Below are 21,124 nucleotides of genomic sequence, written 5' to 3' on the forward strand. Positions count from 1 at the left end.
TCATACTTGACCTTGATCCTCTCGTCGAGACACATAGACCACTTGGTTGAGGCACGCTGACAGCTCCCCGCTATCCTCTTGTTGCGTCTTCGTCCATTGTGATATCCCTCACTTGTGGACAGTCCCTCAACCTCCACACGCTTCAACTGAAACAGATCCTCACAGAGACAAGCACTTGGACACAACGACGACTCACACAGACAACGCCGACACGACGCGCCAACTTGTACGACCATGACTCCTTGACTCATCGGACTCCTCCGAAGACAACCTTGACGAAACTCCCAGTACCACACATCGGCACCACCTCTCCCATCAACGATCATCCACCACCTCACCTCACCAACGACAACACCCTGTAGTCACCTCCTTGTCGCTCCGCCGAGCAACGATAGCCTGCCCCGAGGCGCTAGTAGGGTCGCCTCCCCGGGGCAAGCACAACTTCAGATCTTCGACCTCGCTCTGATACCAATTGTTGGGATTTGCCCACGGATCGATCACATCAAACTAGACGAACAAACGCGGAGACAAAATTTATCGCCAAGGGTGCGTATCGCACCCTCTAAACTATTCTTTATTGCTTTTCTGGTTTTCTCTTTTGGTGTTACAATCTCACGGTCCTGCCCACGTTTATATACACGCAGGCACAGGGACCTGGCTATGACTTAACCGACTCCAGACCACCTAAACCTAGTCGTACTAGAAACCAAAGTGGACTAATAATGCCTTTGAACCTGCAGACTAACCATACCTGGAAACCTAGTACTACACGGATAGACCAACGAAACCTATCTGGACTAAAACTTACGTAGCTAGCTAGCTATCTAACTAGACTAACTACAACTCACGAACAAGACACAGTTTGGCATGTAACCAAACCTGACAAGAACTCTTACTAATTTAACTCACACGCCTAACACTAGGAAAGATTATTGCTAACACAATCTGCCTTTCTCCTCGTCTCCACGGTCGGCGAGAAGGGAGAACAACAACAACGAGTTCCGACAGCAGAGAAGGCCACCAATCCTCTTATTGAAGAAGGCATCACCAGATCTGCAAGATGCACCTAGCTTCCACCTCGGAAGCCTAGAGCTTGGTGTTATAAAAGCGACAAGCAAATAACGAAGAACGAAACAAGAACACACGCAGGGGACACAAGATTTAACGTGGAAAACCCCTTCCAACACAGAAGGGGAAAAAACCACGGGCGCCGGCCGACAAACTTCACTATATCGGGAGGTGTTTACAAACGCCGTGGGTTATCTTATAATCTGATAAACCCTAGCCGGCGGCTTACAAGATGTATATATAGGCGGTGCCAACGATCCGTACCGTACCGCGGGGGGCTGCCGCCCCCCGCACCCCCCGCAAGCGTCCCTGTAGAGCACGACGTATGGGCTAACTTCTGACTCCGCTACGCTTCGACCCAAGCCTCCCGCGACGGGCCTCGCTCCGCTCGTCAGAAGTTAGCCTCCCTTTAGTATATGAATTTGGATCACAATATAACACTTGGCATCACCGGTGACCTCCTGGTGCCGCGGAGGAGCACCAAATTGACCAGCCTCCAGAAGATGGGGAAGACGGCTTATTACGGGAGATGCCTTGATTCTTCCTCCTCCCAAGCCATAGCTCATACCACCAGAGCCAGGCCGCAAGGAAGACAAGGCACAAGGTGCACCAGATTCGTCCGATGGGATCCATGGAGTCCCATCGGCCTACTCCTAGACAGGATAGTCCTACAGGAAAACTACACCTACTACTACTTATGGCGTCCTTCCTTCGCCTACTCCAACCAACATCGCCAGCGAGAGCGGCTCCGATTCGGCCTGGCCACACGGAAGAGAGGACCAAGCCAGGAGAGGACGAGAGAGAGAGGGAGAAAGAGCTCCGTGACCGCTAGGATATGTCATGTGTGTTCATGACGTTACGAATAGCTTCCGATTGATACAGCCTCCATTCCATAATTCTTGTTGTGGTTTTTAAACTAAATAAATGGAAGAACTATTTATAAGTTTCAGCAAGAAGGAAGGTATACGTGGAGAGCTAGCCCGACTAAAACAGTGGTGAGCAGTACATGGAGTTGCGAAACGGCAGCTCCGCATCATGCATACATGAAGGTTCGCTACTTCGCTAGCTAGGCCCTTATGCCCTACGCAATTATTTGAGCAGCTGAGTCGCTGTTGCCGCACATGAACGGCGATGGCATTTGCTGTGGGCGGTTGGAGCTTGGGGCCGGGACGAGCGAGCTAGTCTCAACAGCGCGCCCAAGGACCAATTTTGGCAATGGCGGTTTTTCATCGTTCGGGAGCAGGCAATAGCCGAACGGTGGCGCCGAGAGGGGCCCTCGGCCTTGGAGTGAAGGCGACTGTGCATAGCGAGATGAGATTGGACGGAGGGGAGCAAAAAGGAGGGGAGGAGGTTTGGCGGTGTTCCAGGACAAGGCGGAGCTACACGTACGCCCAACCTCTCGAAGGGTAAGGTCATGGCGTGGTGCCGTGTCACCCCCACTTGTTGCCATCGTTGTGAGAAAACCAGTTTGCCGCTTGCTGTCTGTCGGAATGGTTGCCTGAACCTCTGTAATCCAAATGGTAACACAAAACATTTCAATAAATGGTGGTAAAACATCAAGTAGATTAAGTAATCCACAATTTCAAATGGTGATGATACTTCCTCCATCAGAAAAGGATGTCACGGATTTTACTAGAAACACATGTATCTAGACCTGTATCTAGACAAACCGGCAGCATCTTTTTTCGGATGCAGGAAGTGCAAAACATTTCAAAAATGGTGGCACCACATCAAGTACTCCTAGATTACATAAAGAGCACAACCCATTGAAAAGAGAAAATTTTATTCCATTTTACCTTCTGTGTTACAGTTATAATCCCCACTCCAAAGAATGGTATACCATAGGGGCCACACACTGTCTTTAGTCAGTTCAACATCTCATCAAGTTGTGATTATATTTTTACCGAACATGACATCTTCATACCCAACATTTTTTCTGTTGGATTACATATCTTGTTTAAAAAATAATACGTCACAAGGTCTAAACTAACCGGTTCATAGGAACTAGGATTTTAACATCCTCACATGTTCCCTAATTATTAAAGATGATGAACTAGGGTTTACCCTAGTAAAAAATTGCTAAAACTAGGACAATGTGACAATTTGAACTGATGAAATTGCTGGCAACATAGGAGATTAACTCCAAGGATCGAAGGATGACGATATCCATGAAAAATGACCTCTGATTCGAGAGATTGCGTGAGGGATTCGAGAGGGAGGAGCCACCACGTGTGTAGGGGTGTTATGAAATATGTTCAGATCCGGGAAATAAAATCTTGATATTGTCACTTTGCGCTTAATTTTGCTCTTACTAGTGAATTTTCATCGTGTTTCACCTTGATTGTTTCTTACAAATTTTTTTCCAACTTCTTAATTATACCACCTACATGAAGTATCGTGTACGCATGAACATTCTAGCAATGTGTATGCAAACGTTTTCTAGTGTATTCTCCACCGATCATAGAAGCAAAAAATTAGTCCCACAATTCTATTAATTTTACAACACGTACGACATACTTATTTATACCATATAACACAACGGTACAACTGACAATGTGATTAGTTGACGATGTTTGTCGTATATTCTCTAGAGCTTGAGTACACGTGTAATACCTGTTAAGGTTCATGCACTAGCCACTTGAACCAAAAGTTCGAACTTATGGAAAGGGCTAGGCAATCTACTTATACACTTCAACAATACCATGGGGTGGCCTTACGATTTTCCTCTGTTAGTTTGTTTCTTTTTTTAGGGACACACATGGGTGCTATGACGGGGTTATCTCAAAATCCTCAGGGGCTAGTTCATGTGCGTTCGACCACTAATTTCAATGGTCTATACAAACCCTGGAGGGGATGTGAGAGAGTATATCATTACATGTGGTGGATGACACATGTTGATAATCTTGGCTCTGAAACGATGTACAAAATAATCTTTCGAGTTCTAGTTTGAACAATTTTTTGTCAAAGTCAACTCATAACCCAAAAATTCAAACAAAATACTTTTATGAAATGAATTTGAAGAAAAAAATAGAAAATGGTTTTGTGCAACAAAAATCCACGTTCTAGTAGGAAACCAAGTTAAAACGGGATTATATGGCTTGAATCGGCGGTAAACGCTCTTGTAAAGTATCATACTACCATCCAAATACCAAACAAAATTGCAAATATACATACAAATTGGAAAGATGGCGAGCTAGGTTTTACCAAAACACGCCAAAATTGGGACAATGTGATAGTTTGAACCGATAAAATTGATGGGAACAGACAAGGATGCCTCAAGGGATCAAAGGGTGCAATATCCACAAAACAGTCGCTGCGTGTAGTGGCTTTATGAAAACTAGTCATGTCCGAAACAACAAAATCTTGATAGGTAATTTTGCGTTGAACTTTCTCTGCACGTGTAATACCATCAGATGGACTTATTCATGGTCTTGCTTGTTTATTTTCTTCAGGGACACGCGCATTATTCTTCTATGTCAAAATTGGGACAACAATGCATCGATATGAACCAATAAAATAGATAGGAACCAACGAGAATACATCTAGAGATCGAGAGGTGACAGTGTCCACCAAAGTGACATCTAAAAAATGGGCTGGATTTAAGAGGAAGGGGCACTGCTGCATGTAGGTTGTTATGAAAGAAAAGGTCAAATATGTAACAGAAAACTTGATTCGGTCATTTTGTGCTGAACTTTATCTTATGGGCCAATTCTCATCATTGTCACCTTCTTGATTGCTTCGTACAGAAAAACGTTTGGAACTTTCTCGTGACCTATGAGCATTCTAGCCATGTGTATGCAAGTGTTTTCTAGTGTATTCTCTATGGAGTGTGCAACCAACAATTAGTCACACCTTCAAACTACTAATTTTACATCACGTCCTCATAGTCATTTATACCATACAAGAGAGAAGAGGGAGGAGCGGAGCACAGCTTCCCACGAGGTCGGCCTCGGGAGAGAGGGAAAGAGGGAGTGGCGGCTGGGTCGGCCCTACTCCGGGACAGCCATGGAGACGATGGGAAGCGACGGTTGCCCCCAAGGCCGGTGCTGCTCCGGGCCAACCATGGCGACGACGGGAGGCGGCGCTCGCGCCCTGCTCCCGGCCAGCCATGGCGACGACGGAGATCGGCCAGAGGAGGGAGAAGCGGCGGCAGAGCGGGGCAACGACGGCTCGCCGGTGAGGACAACGGCCGCGGCGGGGAGCGGCGGATGGGGAGGCGGCGGGGAGCAGCGGATGTGGAGGCGGCGGTGGAGAACAAAGAGATTGGGGGAGGAGCACGACTGGTTAGGTTTTGGACCACGGGCTACAGTTTTGCCTGATCTGGTCACGGTGCGAGGAAATACCCAATCTACCCCTGCGGGTGGTGACCTTTTTCCCGACCCGAAGGCAAGTCTGACCGGACGAAATCGACCCGCAGTGACCGACGTGCGGGCCCGGACGGAAGTGGGACCCACGCGCAGTTGCTGGCGGGTAACACATGGCTGTTGCATGGGGTTAGCTAGCGGGAGGGCCAATCGGAACACTTGTTTTCTGCCTAGAATCAACGGACAAGATTGCATCGATGTGAAGATCGGACGGTCCAGAATCGAGAATCGCTGTGAGGAGGCCATGAGGTTGCAGCAATTATACCTTTAGATAACACAGATGTACAACCCGCAATATGATTGGTTGGTGGTGCCTTTCGCATGCTTTCTAGTACTTACTACATGTGTAATACCAACCGATGGCCTTATGTTTGGTTTCTTCTATTGGATTACATTACACACCACTTTGTATATCAATTTGAAGAAAAATACATCACAAGGTCTAAACTAACCAGTTCACGGGAACTACAAATTTGATATCCTCACATGTTCCCTAACTATTATAAAGTAGCATATTACTATCCAACTACCAAATAGAATTGCAAATATGCATTAAAAATTGAAAGATGATGAACCAGGGTTCACCAAACACATGCCAAAATAGGGACTATGCGACCATTTGAACCAATGAAATAGATGGGAGTTGACGATAATATTTCTAGAGACCGAAGGGTGACAATTCGGGCTGGATTTGAGAGGGAGGGGCACCACCGCATGTAGGCTGTTACTATAAATAAAAAAGGTCAGGTATGGAAATAAAAATCTGGATACGGTCATTTGGGCCGAACTTTCTCTTACGGGTCAATTTTTATCATTTTCACCTTCTTGATTGCTTCATATAGAAAAACAATTGGAAATTTCTCGTGTACACAGTACACATGAGCATTCTAGCGATATCTATGCAAGTGTTCTCTAGTAGTCTAGAGTATTCTCCATCAAGCGTGCAAGGAACACTTAGTCGCGCCTTGGAACTATTAATTTTACGTCACGTACACCATACTCATGTGTACCATATAAGATAGCAGCACAACCGACAATGTGATTAGTTGGCGCTGATTGTCACATACATTCTAGCGCTTTACTACACGTGTAATACCATCCGATACCCTTATTGTTTGCCATTTCTATTGGAGTACAACAATTTGAATATATCTTTTAATATCACAAGGTCTAAACTCACCGGTTCATGGGAACTACAAATTTAACATCCGCACATGTTTCCTAACTATTATAAAGTATCATACTACCGTCCAACTATGTATCCAAATAAAATTTCAAATGTGCATACAAATTTGGAAGATGATGAACTAGGGATCGAAGGGTGACAATTTTAACCAGTGATATAATGGAAACATACGAGGATACCTCTAGAGATCGAAGGGTGACAATGTCAACCAAATTGAGACAATGCAACTAAATATGGGGTTAGATTTGAGAGGGAGATCTAAAAGCAGTAATTAGCCAGACGCCTTACAATTATTAATTTACTCTTTTGTACGGTATAAAACACAGCGGTACAAGTACAACTACAAACCGACAATGTGATTTGTTGGCGCTGCCTGTCGTATATAACTAGACGCGCAATACCATCCGGTTGCCCTTAAGGTTTGCTTTGTTTCTTACCTTTAGGGACACACATGCATGGGTGCCATTCTGATATTTGCAATTTCTCAGGGGCCTGTGCGTGTGACTCCTTATATACCATTGATATCTCAGGGTCTATATAAACTCAGGAGGGGATGTGACAGGAGTGTATCATTATCATCAAGTGGCGGGCGGACGGCATATGCAGCGCTAGCTAGTGAGTCCCCTCCCCTCCCTCTCACGGCTAGGCCCATTTGCCTCTCCATCCATCCAAATATCCCTCCTTTCGCCGTTCTTTTTTCTCGATTTGATTCTTTCCTCGGATAGTCTCCTCCCTCCCTCCTTGCACCTGAGCTGACATATATCCTTCCTCGTCCCCAAACAGCTTGTGGTCGTCGACAATCTCAAGAACCAGAGGAGAGCACACACCAACAATCTTGGAGGAGGAAGCGGCGGCGGCGAGCAAGCAAGAATCAACCGGAAAGGAGGCAATCCAATAGGAGAGAGGTAACAATCTGTCAATCTTCTCTCTCCCCCGATTAGGGTCAGCATGCGGTGATTTAAGCTACCAATCAAGTGGTGGAAGTAATTGGAGGGCGGTAGCTAGCGACGGCGGCCGACTTGCGCCTCCGATATTTTCTTTGGCGTTCGTCGCCCTTGGTTGGTTTGCTCTACTGTTGCATCACGTTGGATTGGGAAAGAAAGCTGGCCTGCTGCTGGCCGGCTGGCTGAGCGTGTCGTGTGTGCACGGTGACTGACGACGAGGGTCACGCGCCTTTCAACCCCTGCCGTCCATCATCTCATTGCCCTGACCAACAGGGCCCCGCATGTCGTCCGGAGATAAATCATTCCCCTTATGATTGGCTGCGAGAGGAGGCGCAAATGTTTTACTCTGCCAGTCAACGTTAGCACAGGTAGTAAGTACATACAGTAAATAAAATACAGTAACAGCTGTGGTATTCCTACCGTGTGCTAGCTGTTCCACGTTTGGGTAAGTCGACCAATCAATAGCTCCCGTCCGAAAGGACCTGTCGTCCAGGGCTCGCTCCAGGCCGCCGTGTTTTGTTTCAAAAAAAACCGCATTTTGGAAAATGCTGAATAATGGTCCCGTTGTTAGTTATTTATGTTTCTTTATAGCTGTGTACTTTAGTGTAAAAAAAGGTTAGGAGAGATGGTGAACCGTAATCACCGAAGAGCTTCTTTGGTTCATAGAATAGAAAAAACATAGGAATAGAAATAACATAGGATTGAGATGTCATGTGCATAATTGAATCCTACGGAAGATGAAATGTGTAGCAAAAGAATTTTTCATGAGGTATGAGACATAATGTTTTTTATAGGATTTGCACTACAAGATTCTAATAAGATTATTTCCTATAGAATATATTTCTATGAATCAAACAACTAGGATACGGCGAGGGATACTTTTTCCCTATAAGGGTGGGAGCATAGTCTACGGATTGTAACTCCACCTACACCGTAGGCGTCATATGATTCATCGTTCCGATATGTATCTCGCCTAGTTTTCTTTATGTAACTTTTTCACTTGAGACAACAAACGGCTGTGTGCATCCTGGTTATGCAGATGTAATTGCTTATTTAAGTAATAAAGCATCCTTTATCGAAAAAATGAATCAAACAACTTATGTAGGGAATTTTTCCATAGGATCCAAATGCTCCACAAATTCTATGAATCAAAGGAGTAGTAAAACTCTGAATTTGTTTCCACAAAAGAAGGAAATTTTTCTAGAGAGTAGCTTTATTGTTTGAGCGCGTACCAATATTATTACGGTAAGAAAAATTGATGAAGTTCGAACGGCAGCAGACGAGTTATGATGTATCCAATGCATTAGACGATCTACAGTACTACCTCCGTCCCAGTTCATAGAACTTGCACGTATCCCTAGATTGTCAATTTGACCAATATAATATTAATTGTACAACATAAAAATTATATCAAGAAAGTATAACATCTGAGCTTTGTAATGATAATATTTTGTAATATATATCTATATTCTAATTGCTAAATTTAAGACCTATAAGCAGAAGTAGTATGCGCTTTTCGAGGTGTAAGAGGTGTCTCGCCAAAATCACGATTGTAGTATGTCTTGGTTGTTGGGAGTGGTGTTTTAGAACATGGGAGCATATGCTCCCTATATTTTGAAATGCATGTTACATGTATTTTAAATTTCAAAAAAATTGAAACAAAAAATCCGCACGTACATCTTCACGTGCTACGCGCTCACAAAGTCGTTTCATAAAAAATGAACTTATCATGTGACGTGTGTAAAAAAGACAAAATTCAGTGCTGAAAACAATGCTTTTCACAGGATAAGTTTTCTCTTTTTTACATAGACCACAAAAAATAATATTTTTTCGTGAAACTTGACGCATACACAAATATTATGGAGATGTACATGTAGGATATTTTGTCAAAATTTTTCCACACTTCGAAATATGTTTTGTTGGTAGAGGGAGCATACGCACCCGGGAGCCGAATTGAATTTCCGTTGTTAGTTATAGTTTAAAATTTTGTCTTAAGATTTATACTACTACTAACACGAAATATAATTAAGAGAGATTTTGGCGGGTCACACAGTCTGGTCCGTACTTTGAGTTTGTGTGATTTATCAAGAGCAGACGGATACGTGCACGAGCGTGTTAGTGTGCAGTAGGCCGGGTTTTGATAGGAAATGCACCTGTGCATTGTCGTAGCCAGTAGCAGACCAGCCGGCAGAAGGGAAAGTTAGGCATGCATGGTGCGAGTACAGAAGCAGTAGTGGTGGACAAGGTAGTACATGCCGGTCTGCCGGAGGAGCACGTCTAGAAGAAGGGCGGCTTGTATTTTCCCCACCGTACGATCTCCATCCGAGGGTTACACAGGCGCATCTGCGTAAAGCGGCGAGGCTTTTGGGAAGGCGTGGACCTTCCTCCTCCATAGTCCTTCTAGCCCATGCCTCGCCGCCACACATACACCTGGCCGCCTCCCTCGCGACTAGCCTAGGGGCTCACCTCTCGGTCGCAAACGTGCGGATGTACGTGCGCGGCGCGCTGGCGGTGAACGCGTGGACGTGCACGGCGCCAGCTCTGTACGTAGTCTGTACCGCCAGTTCAAGACAAAGTTGTGTAGCATGTGTGCATGCATGTGTGCGCGACACACACAAGTCTTGGCGCGTTGCGCTACCAAGCTATGCCTATGCGCTTCACGTTTTTGGCTCCTTGCTTATATATACGGTCTTGCGAAAACGACGTGACGGCAGAGCTATCCTGCAGCTCAATTGCTAGCACCGTAGGTGAAGCTGCACTAGTTCCTTTTTTTTTCTTTGAGAGAAAATTGTAGGCTACTCACGAATGACAACGTTGTGGACGTTATGCCCTATAAACACAAACGACACCCCATATGCAACATATCGGAGCATCGCCGAGTCACCATATGGTGAAACAGAGGCACGCATACAGACTAGCAAACCCTCATCGAGTATCTTGTGTCCTCGCTTCAGATGCCGCCACCTCCGTCAAACCGTTGAGCCATCTACGGGGCTGAAATCCGCATAACCCTTGTTAGATCTGCCAACAGCGTCCCAAACAGCGCCTTCACCATGCCCGTCATTTTTGTATGGCCTAAAATGTAAAGAAGTTCACGTTCAGACTTTACACGCCTTGTACGATACATCATTGTCTACATCCAAACTTGTTTTCCATTATTTAAAAACTTGTATAATATTTTTTGGATTTTTATAAAAAATAAAAGGCTACATGAAGCTCGGCCTGCACTTGTCAACGCCCACATTTACACGCTAGGGTTTAGGGTATCTACAACATGACATCAGCTTATGTAAACTACCTTCTTTTCATAATCATAATCCTGATTGGTTCATAATAAACTACTAATACATATCGGCTTCACTGTTGTAGATGTTGACGATTTATTAATCTGAATTAGTGGTCAAAGTGTCAAATCAGAAAATGCTTGACTTGTTCAGATTTGGGAATGGAGGGAACAAACTTCTTTGACCCTTCCAACGAAAAGGAAAAAAAAGCTTTGCTACATATAGTTGCTCCGAACTGAGTGCCACTAGTCTATATCTATAACATGATACCATACCATCAACACAAATTTATGTAGAATTTTGTTCTGTTAACAAAACTAATTATACATAGTTCATAATAAAATCTACCAATATCAACTTAATGCTTTAGATGATGATGGTTTATTTCTCTGAATTGATGGTCAAATCAAAAAATAAAATTGATTGACATGTTTAGATTCAGGGGTGGAGTGAAGAAACTTCTTTGACCCTTTTCCAAAGAAAAGGAAGAAAAGCATGTGCATGATTTTCAGATTTTTTTGAAACTAATGTTTAATTTTTTAAAAATAGCAGAAGCACTAGTGCCCACGAGACAAAGACACTTTCCGAGCATTTGCTATATTGCTCCAAACTGAGTGCTACTATACAAGTATAGGCACCAGCCCTCTTGCAGTTATCTTGTCATATAGCCATCTAGTTGTAGGCCACTTGTTCCTGCCCTTTCATCCTCATCTCCTTCTTCCTGACTATTTTACACGCTTCACATGCACTGTTAATTAATCACATATAATTGGTTCTACCAAATCGCACTGTACCTGCCAGAAATTTGTACCAATACTTCTGAGTTGAATAAGTTTGTGCAACTATTTCACAAACACGGCTTCATCCATATCGCAAGAGCTAGTATAATACAGTACAGAGCCAAGAGATTATTTTTCAGTTCAGTTTTTGCCCCAAAACACACAGGTCGCTTACAAGTGGGCCCTAGCTGCTAATAGGCAGCACTGAAAGTTGACAACCGACTTGCTCAAGAATCTGAAGGTGGGATTTAAAGCGTGGCTGTCGCAAAAGCCATTTCTTTTTTTTCCCCCATCCAGTCACCCTGACGTGTTCCTGATTCCTCAGAGCTTATTCTAGTGCAAGCACCGGTGTAGCCCTAGATAGTCGGATTCCAGCAATAATTTGTCTATGGCTCGGTTGTGGTTGCTTATTCTGCAACGACACATCACGAGCACATAAAGTATCTATTTCCACAGCCACTACCTCTTCTGTTCTTCTCTCTTCTTGAATTGTTCAGGCCACCATGAGGCAAAAGGGTATCTTGCTTGTATGGTGCTCTACTAGTCTATGTCTCTATGATGGTCTCAAGCAAATATATTGCCCAACCACCAGTATTGATTTGGTAAACAATTGTTCCTGAAAAAGGGAAAGAACAAGGCCACTCTTTTGGATTCCTGGAATCTGAGTATATATTTACGTCTTCGTCTTGGTTTCTAGATTCATAAGCAGCTCAGGATTTGTAAGCAAGAACCTTCTGTTTCATCTGGTAGGTGCCCTTGTTTGGGAAATTCATCCGAAACTTCTCATGACTTTTCAGGATACTGCGGCGCCCTTGCTTTTCGATGAAGCCATCAGAACAAATTCAGTGAAAGGAACGTTGGAGCTATCCTGCTGAAAGAAGAATCAACTGAAAGGTTGGTCTAGTATTCCATTTCTCCAAAGTGATTACATCTTCTTTACGAGAGCCCATAACTTCTCTCTGCGCTTCTCCTTCGATGATTTGGATTGAAGCCCTGCTCTAATGACTGGAGATCACCATACATGGTTCACACTAATTGCTCTGGCTCACGATTTAGTTCTTTCAGTGACAGGGTGAAGGATCCACTGCCTAGGAAAGATGCGGCCTTACTTTGATCCGGAGTACGAGAACTTCAATCAGCGCATCAACCCTCCACGGTGCGTCTCTAATTTTTACCACTCTAATTAAGCTGCAGAACTTCAATCAGCACATTTTTTAGCACATTTGTTAGAAACTCTGCTGATGCCTGAACCTATTCTTAGTAACACAGTGGAATGATTTTGCAGGGTTTGCATTGACAACACCACATGCAGCGATTGTACCTTAGTGAAGGCAAGAACCATTTGAATTCATTTTACAAAGAGTCTGGGGAATCATTTCTAATTTGTGTGCGCACCATTAATTTTGTCTGCCTTGTGATCGGTTTCAGGTGGACAGCATGAACAAGAACGGCATTCTGCTGGAGGTGGTGCAGGTCCTGAGCGATCTTGACCTCACCATTCTGAAAGCGTACATCACCTCCGATGGCGGATGGTTCATGGATGGTAAAACGCCCTGTTCTACTTTCATACACTACCACCATTGCTGCAGCTTGAATTGTTCATAGAATATTGCAATTTACGCTGTCCATCCCCTACCAATTGATGCAGTGTTTCATGTGCTGGATAAGAAAGGACAGAAGGTGACAGATGAGAAGACCATCGAGTACATTGAGAAGGTCCGTTGCTGTTCAATTTTCAGTCAATAACATTTCTGCCAACGCTGTTAGTTTTTCTCTGAAACCGAGTGGAAGCTGAATGAATTGCGTTGTTTGCTCATGCTGACAGGCGCTAGGTCCGGGCAGCAATATTCCCAGTGCGAAAAAAGGCAGCACGTCGCCGGGGAGGTCGGTGGGGATGCACTCGATCGGCGACCACACCGCCATCGAGCTCAAGGGGCCCGACAGGACGGGCCTTCTCTCGGAGATCTTCGCCGTCCTGGCGGATCTCGAGTGCAACGTGATGGCCGCCGAGGTGTGGACGCACAAGACCAGGGTGGCCTGCGTGGTGTACGTCAACGACGTCTCCACGGGCCAGGCCATCGACGACCCGTGCCGGCAGAGCGGGATTGAGGAGCGGCTGAGGCACGTGCTCCGCGGGCACGGCGGGGACGACGACGGCGGCCGGGGTGCGCACACCAACTTCGCCGTCGAGTCCACCCACGTCGACCGCCGGCTGCACCAGCTGATGCACGCCGACATGGAGTTCGACGAGGGCGCGCTGCAGGGCGACGCCGCCGCAGCCGACGGCACCGCGGTGACCGTGGAGCACTGCGAGGAGAAGGCCTACTCGGTGGTGAACGTCAGATGCAGGGACCGGCCCAAGCTGCTCTTCGACATCGTCTGCACGCTGACCGATATGCAGTACGTCGTCTTCCATGCCGCGGTCACCTCCGACGGCATCTACGGCATCCAGGTTCGTACGGCACCCCTTCAGCGCCACACACACCTGTAACAAAATTTCAGCCATGATAACAAGAATGTTGAAACTTTTTTCATTTTTTCTTCATCAGGAGCTGTACATCCGTCGCAAGGATGGCCGCACTCTGCTGAAAGACGAAGCAGAGAAGGTGATCAAGTACCTCGAAGCGGCCATTTCGAGAAGAGTATCCGAGGTGGTATAGAGACGCAAAATTCAGTTCAGTTTCCATGCTGTTGTTGTTGTTGTTTCTGACTGACACCTACACGGGCTGCATTGCATTGCAGGGATTCACCCTTGAGCTGTGTGGGAGGGACAGAGTGGGGCTGCTATCGGACGTGACGAGGGTGCTCCGGGAGCACGGCCTGACGGTGACCAGGGCCGACGTGACGACTGTAGGGGAGCAGGCCATGAACGTCTTCTACGTGCGCGACGCGTCGGGGCAGCCCGTGGACATGAAGACCATCGAGGGCCTCCGGGGACAGGTCGGGCAGACCGTCATGCTCAACGTCAAGACGGTGCCGGATGCCGTCATGGCGCCGGAGCAGGCCGGTGGCAGCATGGCCAAGACCAACTTCTTCTCCTTCGGCGGCCTCTTCTCCAAACTCCGGGTCTGAGTCTGAGCAGTCGATTTCTAGAGCTCCGATTCGAATCTCGAACCATTCTGATCGAGCGAATTATCGTAAAATTACCAGAACTAGAGTAGTTCCATATGGCAGCTCTTGTGTATAGTCAGTCAAACCCATAAGAAGCTCTATCTACCAGCGTAGACAAAGTGCTAGACTGGTGGTTCTCTTCTCTTCGGTGTAGCGCAGATTGCAGACTGCGTGTTCAGGTGCATGGCATCTGGCTATCTGATTATCCTGATCTGCATCGTTTTGCAGAAACATGGTGTCATCTGTACAAATTCTGGTCCATCATTGTCTCAGTTAGCTCAACATTTTGGGTTTTTTTTTTGCGAATTAACATTTTGGGTTTCAGTTAGCTCAACATGACAAAAGCCCCATATCTGACTGTTTTCTCCATCTCCAACATGAGAATGACAACTGACAAGATCCTCCTCCTCCTCCAAGGATGAATCATCACCATCATCACACACATTCTTATCAAACCACTCCATCTACACAAATATTGACTAAGTGCTATGTTTAGGCCACGAGATTCCCCTCCTAGCTGCCATCTCCCTCCTCCCTCTTCCAAGCCCCCCTCCCTCCTCCAAGCCCCCTCCCCCTCCTCCTCCTGGATCGACCGCGCGGTGGTGGCTCGGAGGGCAACAACCCATGGCGGAGGGCTAGGAGGTGCATCGGGTGGATCCTCCCCGCCCCAAGATGAAGCTCCGGTGGGTGCGCGGTGGTGGCGCTCTTGGCGACGGACGCGGGAGATGGGTTGGCGATGAGGTGCGGCCCAATCTAGGCAGCACGCTAGCTCAATCGGGCCACGTGGGTCCGATCTAGGTCGTGCGGACCGCGACCGCTGCACATACCTCGTCAGTCCTAGGGGTGATGGTTGGTTATATGGCAACGGTGGGCATTGTGTTGCTTGTATGTCTCCGGTGCGCCTTCCGTTTTCTACTGCGGTGGAGGTTTTGAACCTCCTTCGTCGTCGTTGGGCGGTGGATGGCAACGTGGGGGCATGTTCGTCCGCATCGAAGAATAAAGGTGGTGGTCCTAGGGTTCTTCTTGCGTTAGGACGAAGATCTACCGGATGTTTGTCCTCCTTGATCTGGTCGGAGTGTCGAGTTCTGGAAGGCTCCGCCAGCGAACTACCTTGGGCGACTCCTTCTTGGAGATTGTTGGATCGAATGGCATTCGGCCATGCGTTCCCATGTTTATTTTCGACCGTTTGATTTCAGGAGGGAGCGACGCGAAGCTCTCCTATCTGTTCCATCATGGGACACGTATTTTTGATTCCATGGTGAAGTCAGAGACGGAGAATGGCATGGAAGACGAGTTATGAGGACAAACATCGGTGGTTCGAGGCTTTGTGTTGATGGTGAACTATCTTGGTATTTCGGGATTCAAAGCAGCGACATGCGTGTGGGAGCGTCACCACAGGAGAAGTTCAATGTCCTACCCTTCAGAGTGAAAATTCAAGGTCTAGCCTTAACTGGTTGTGTCTGGTAATAACCTTGTTGAAAGTATTGTTTTGAGAGCGACGACTTTCTTTCGATTGAAAACTTAAGATCTTTGATCGAGCGACGATGACGCTTTTGCACTGCTTCCTTATTAGAGGCGACCCTATTGAAGAACTTGGCCTTCAGGTGTTGTCATGGTGGTGTTTATGCTCCTGCTGTAAGGACTAGAACAATATAGTGTGATTTTTCCCTTTTTTAGCCTCTTCTTTTTTCGGTTGTGTGCATCCGTACTATCAATAGGGTATGACGTTGTTGAAGAGGCTAGATGAAATTAGTATCTTCGCAATATTAATACATTCCATTTATAAAAAAAATCTACACAAATATTGAGCATCCATAGAAAATAAATACACTATTTCCAAAAAATATAGAAGAACATACCTTGGAGGGAAATGGTGGTAAAATGGACAAAACTGACCCCTTGACGAAACTAATTCATAAAATAAACTCGCGGGGAAACTATTTCAGCGATCCAACCCTTTTGGGTAGCGTCGATGCCAATGGCGCTATGCTACACATTGTAGTGTTCTAACAGACGCTAGAGGTGGGGCCCACACGTGTTTATGTAGCGTTGCTTGCATAGGCACCATAATATGGATTGTAGCGCCACTCGCATCGGCGCTACACTCACGTTAGGGTTTTGCTCAGCCCAGCCCGACCGACCAACCCACTAGCTCTCATTTCATCTCTAAGGATCAGCCAATCTCAAGGCTGGCGGCTCCCCTCTCTCATCTCAAATCCCGCTCCAAAATTCACTAAATCTGAAGGTTTTCTCCATTTATTCCCCCACCCACCCAAGAGCCTAGAGTTATTCTCCCCCTTTTCCCTTGATTTTAGCCTATTGGAATCTTCAATTTTGGTTGGATTTGTCCAAATCTTGGAAATCCTAGCATTTCAAATTATCCCAACGTGCATGGTTGATTCTTGTTGCTTTGGCCCATGGTGACTTGTTATGGTATGAAGAATTATGTTCTAGATTTGTAGGTTAAGGTTAAGGTTAGATTTTAGGTTAGACCTAGGGTTTGGTTACGTGGCAAGGATTTTGTGTTAGTCTTGCCACAAATACTTATTGTTACAGCTACCTATGTGTTCCCGCAATTATTTTATGGATGTCGATAATTGTCCATGTTCATCATGTGGACAAGGATGCTTTTTTAAAGGAAATATATATGTATAGCCGAACCCGGATAAGCTTGACTTGGTGTTTGAGTGTACTTCTAACTATGTCGAGGTTTTGGAACACTTGAGGATTGATTTGCATTGGAATGAGCCAAGTCATGTTGCTGAGTTGGAGGGAAGGCATAATGTGGGGTTTGGAATGCAGATCTGTTAGAAGATAATGTGTATCAACTCCAAGCAACGTTGGGTTGCATACAAGGAGACAGTGGCGGAATCAGAAGACAAGGCTCTCGAGTTGTTTGGTACCAAAAAGGTTGGTGCTACTTTGCACATTGACTTGAATCGACATGCCTCCCCGTTCGATGCTAGGAGTCTACCACCCATGACCCAAGAATAAATTAGTGAACATCCCATTATATATCCAACATGAAGCATGGCGAACTTTGAGCCCCATTTCTAAGAACCAAGATGAAGCATTGGAGAAGGAGAATGATGAGTATGAGTACGATGAGAAAGATCTTGAGTTCAGTGAAAACAATTTTGGTGATTTGGAGACACATATCATGTGCAAGAGAACATGGGCCATTCCATCCATTATTCCTGATGCTATGCATCGGACTCAGATGATTATGGTTGCGTTGAAGAAGTTGATCAGGAGGGGTTCATGGTTAGGAAGATGATTTTTTCAAGAAGGTAGTGGATCGGGATCATCGGTGGTGTCGGTATTACCCTTCGGGTAACCAATATTATGCTACCTCCTACGGCCCAACCAGGTGCCCATGAAGGTCATCCACCGACCAAGGTGGGCCGTTATGTCGGTTCCAAAAAAAGATTCTTGACAAACAAGGCAAGAAGACGAAGAACCAGGAAAGTTTAGACGTAGAATTCTTTGTAACCTAGCCGAATTCGGACAGAACTCTCGGGACCTGGCCTGCAATATAAGGGCCAGGAGAGGGTCTGCCGAGGGACACACAATCACCGCAGCCAGAAACACCGCAAGTCCAGAGCTAGGTCATTAGAAATCTTAGCTTCTCGACGAGATCATAGTCTTAGCCTTCGGCTACCCCATTGTAACCCGGTAATTTCGATAATCAAGATCAGACAAGCAGGAAGTAAGGATTTTACCTCATGAAGTTCTCCCCGTTTGTTTGGTACCCGATGTCTCGTGTCGGCCTGCAGGATTCCGTCAACCCTAAGCCCCAAAAGGTGGGCATTGCCGAGGAGCACCCTCGTTAATTGGCGCCGTCTGTGGGAAACCTATCGGCACAAGGCATGTCATCGGCACCGGTCACATCAGCAACATTCGTGCTGACTTCACCAACACCTTCAAGTCCAACAAACTCAGTTTGTTGCGGTTCCTTCGAGTTCACTCCGCGCACTGAAGCATCGCGTCCGATCTCTTCGGAGTTGCATAGCGATATGGATGCAACCTTCGGCGGTGTTCACTTTATCATTGATTCCGGAGGATTTCTTCGACTTCCAAATTCGACTGCGTCAAGCTTAAGGACTTCGGCTGCAGATACCATTATCCCACCAATCACCTCAGTGGGCCTGCCTGGGAACAACAACGGGAGAGCCGAAGGATTTTCGGTAGCAGAAAAGAGCAACGGAAAAGGCGAAGGGATCTTCGCCGCGAGGAAGAAGAACGAGCCGCGAGCCGCCTCCGCCAGTGTGATAAAGGATGTTATAGCACGCAATCGAGTAAGAATCGCAGCCGTACACCTTATTTATCAACCGCGGGGCAGGTTGTCGCACCATGTTATATGCACTCTTATATCGACCCAAAGGATAACATCGAGAAGGCCACACATTTACTCAAAGAATTTCGGCAGATCCTCGACATTCAGAAGCTGTGTGAAGAGCTGAGGTTTGATTCAGAAGCAAAAGCTCGTTCTGCGCAAGGAAGAACAACAGCTTACAATTACCCTCAGCAACAACACTATGTGCCAGGCGAAGATATCTACATACCAACCGAAGTTTACCCTGCATCTCGAGGACAAGTGAACATGATTCACAAGACTAGCTTTTCGAAGAGGGAGGCCAAGAAGTTTTCACGAGAAATAAAATTTGCAGAGGTGGCTATGGCAGAAGTAGCATATTATATTGATTGTTCGGATCAAAACATCCTGTTCAGCAGAGCAGACCACTCGATAGCCGTTCCAAGGCCCGGTCACGCTGCCCTAGTCCTTGTAGCGCAGATCGGAGGATACAATATGAGCAAAGTGTTCGTGGATGGAGGAAGTGTCCTAAACCTTTTGTTTGCAAGTACAATAAAAGCAATGGGATTATCAGTCGATATGCTAAAAGAATCTGACACTGGTTTCCATGGCATCATCCCAACCCGACCCGCTTATCCCCTCGGAAAAATTTCATTGGATGTTGTCTTCGGCACACCCAGCAACTTCAGGAAGGAGAAGCTCGAGTTCGAGGTAGTGGATTGGGAATCACAGTACCACGCCATCCTCGGCAGGCTAGCATTCGCCAAGTTCATGGCAGTACCTCATTAAGCATATTTGAAGCTGAAGATGCCAGGCAATAATGGGACAGCAATAACTGTTCATGGGAGTTTTTCTCATTCTGATAACTGCGATAAAGATTTCCAGAAGATCGCGTCAAAGTTTGGAGTCAGGGAAGAACTTAATGCACTTGATGTGGTCACCGATCATACACAACCACCCGTCGACAATCGAAACGCAAAATCCGATGAGTTTGACGTTGCCAAGGAATCCAAGAAGCATAGAGTGCATCCCTCCGATCCAAAGAAAATGGTCAACACATCGGCAGAGCTTGCTGCCGCATAAGAAAGCACGCTCATCGAGTTCCTCCATGAGCGCTGCGAAATATTTGCATGGGAACCATCTGATATGTCAGGTATTCCCAGGGAACTCGCTGAGCACGCCCTCAACGTTGACCCCAAAGCCAAACATGTACAACAGATGTTACGTCGTTTCTCAGAACCAAAAATAAAAGCTATTGGCGAAGAATTTAATCGGCTCCGCAAGGCTGTTTTATTCGGGAGCTCAAGGAAGCCGAGTGGGTAGATAATCCAGTCATGGTGCCAAAGAAAGATACGACAGTTCTTCGTATGTGTATCAATTACACAAGCCTCAATAAGCATTGCCCAAAGGATCATTTCCCGTTGCCTCACATCGATCAAATAGTCGACTCCACAGAAGGCTGCGATCTCCTCTCCTTCCTCGATGCTTATTCAGGATATAAGTAGATCAAACTCAAAAAAGAAGACCAGGAGTTAACTACGTTCATAACCCTGCATGGTGTTTACTGCTACAACGTCATGACCTTCGGGTTAAAAAACGCAGGTGCAACCTATTAGCGGTGCATGCAAGCATACCTTGGAGAGCACATTGGCTGAAATATTGAGGTTTATATCGACGACATCGTCGTCAAAACTAGAAACACGGCTACACTCATCGATGATTTGAGAGAAACTTTCGACAATCTCGACAGATACAAATCAAGTTGAATTCGAAGACGTGCTTCTTCGGGGTACCAGGAGGCCAAGTTCTTGGGTACTTTATTTCAGCCAGAGGGATAGAAGCCAACCCTTTGAAGATTAAAGTTGTCCTTGATATGGAGCCACCCAAGAGTCTACAATAGATGCAACAATTGGCAGGACGATTGGCAGCCCTTAGTGGATTTATTGCAAAACTGGGAGAAAAGGCCTTGTCATTCTATCAGCTGATGAAAAAATCCGAAAAGTTTGAATGGAAAACAGAGGCACGGGATGCTTTCGACAACTTGAAGAAGGTTTTATCAACTTATCCAGTCCT

General features: G+C 46.0%; 1 protein-coding gene across 1 annotated transcript; it reads left to right on the forward strand.

Moving 5' to 3' along the window:
* The first annotated feature begins 11,917 nt into the window (after nucleotides 1-11,917).
* On the forward strand, nucleotides 11,918-14,997 carry LOC124692385 (ACT domain-containing protein ACR3). Its single transcript, XM_047225741.1, has 9 exons — nucleotides 11,918-12,344; nucleotides 12,423-12,519; nucleotides 12,691-12,781; nucleotides 12,911-12,956; nucleotides 13,054-13,168; nucleotides 13,274-13,341; nucleotides 13,451-14,077; nucleotides 14,175-14,276; nucleotides 14,368-14,997. Exons 3-9 carry the CDS (start codon nucleotides 12,723-12,725, stop codon nucleotides 14,695-14,697), a joined length of 1,347 nt encoding a protein of 448 aa, XP_047081697.1. The 5' UTR covers nucleotides 11,918-12,344; nucleotides 12,423-12,519; nucleotides 12,691-12,722; the 3' UTR covers nucleotides 14,698-14,997.
* The last annotated feature ends 6,127 nt before the right edge of the window (nucleotides 14,998-21,124 follow it).

The sequence above is a fragment of the Lolium rigidum genome, chromosome 2 (genome assembly GCF_022539505.1).
Source record: "Lolium rigidum isolate FL_2022 chromosome 2, APGP_CSIRO_Lrig_0.1, whole genome shotgun sequence".
NCBI classification, from domain to species: Eukaryota; Viridiplantae; Streptophyta; class Magnoliopsida; order Poales; family Poaceae; genus Lolium; species Lolium rigidum.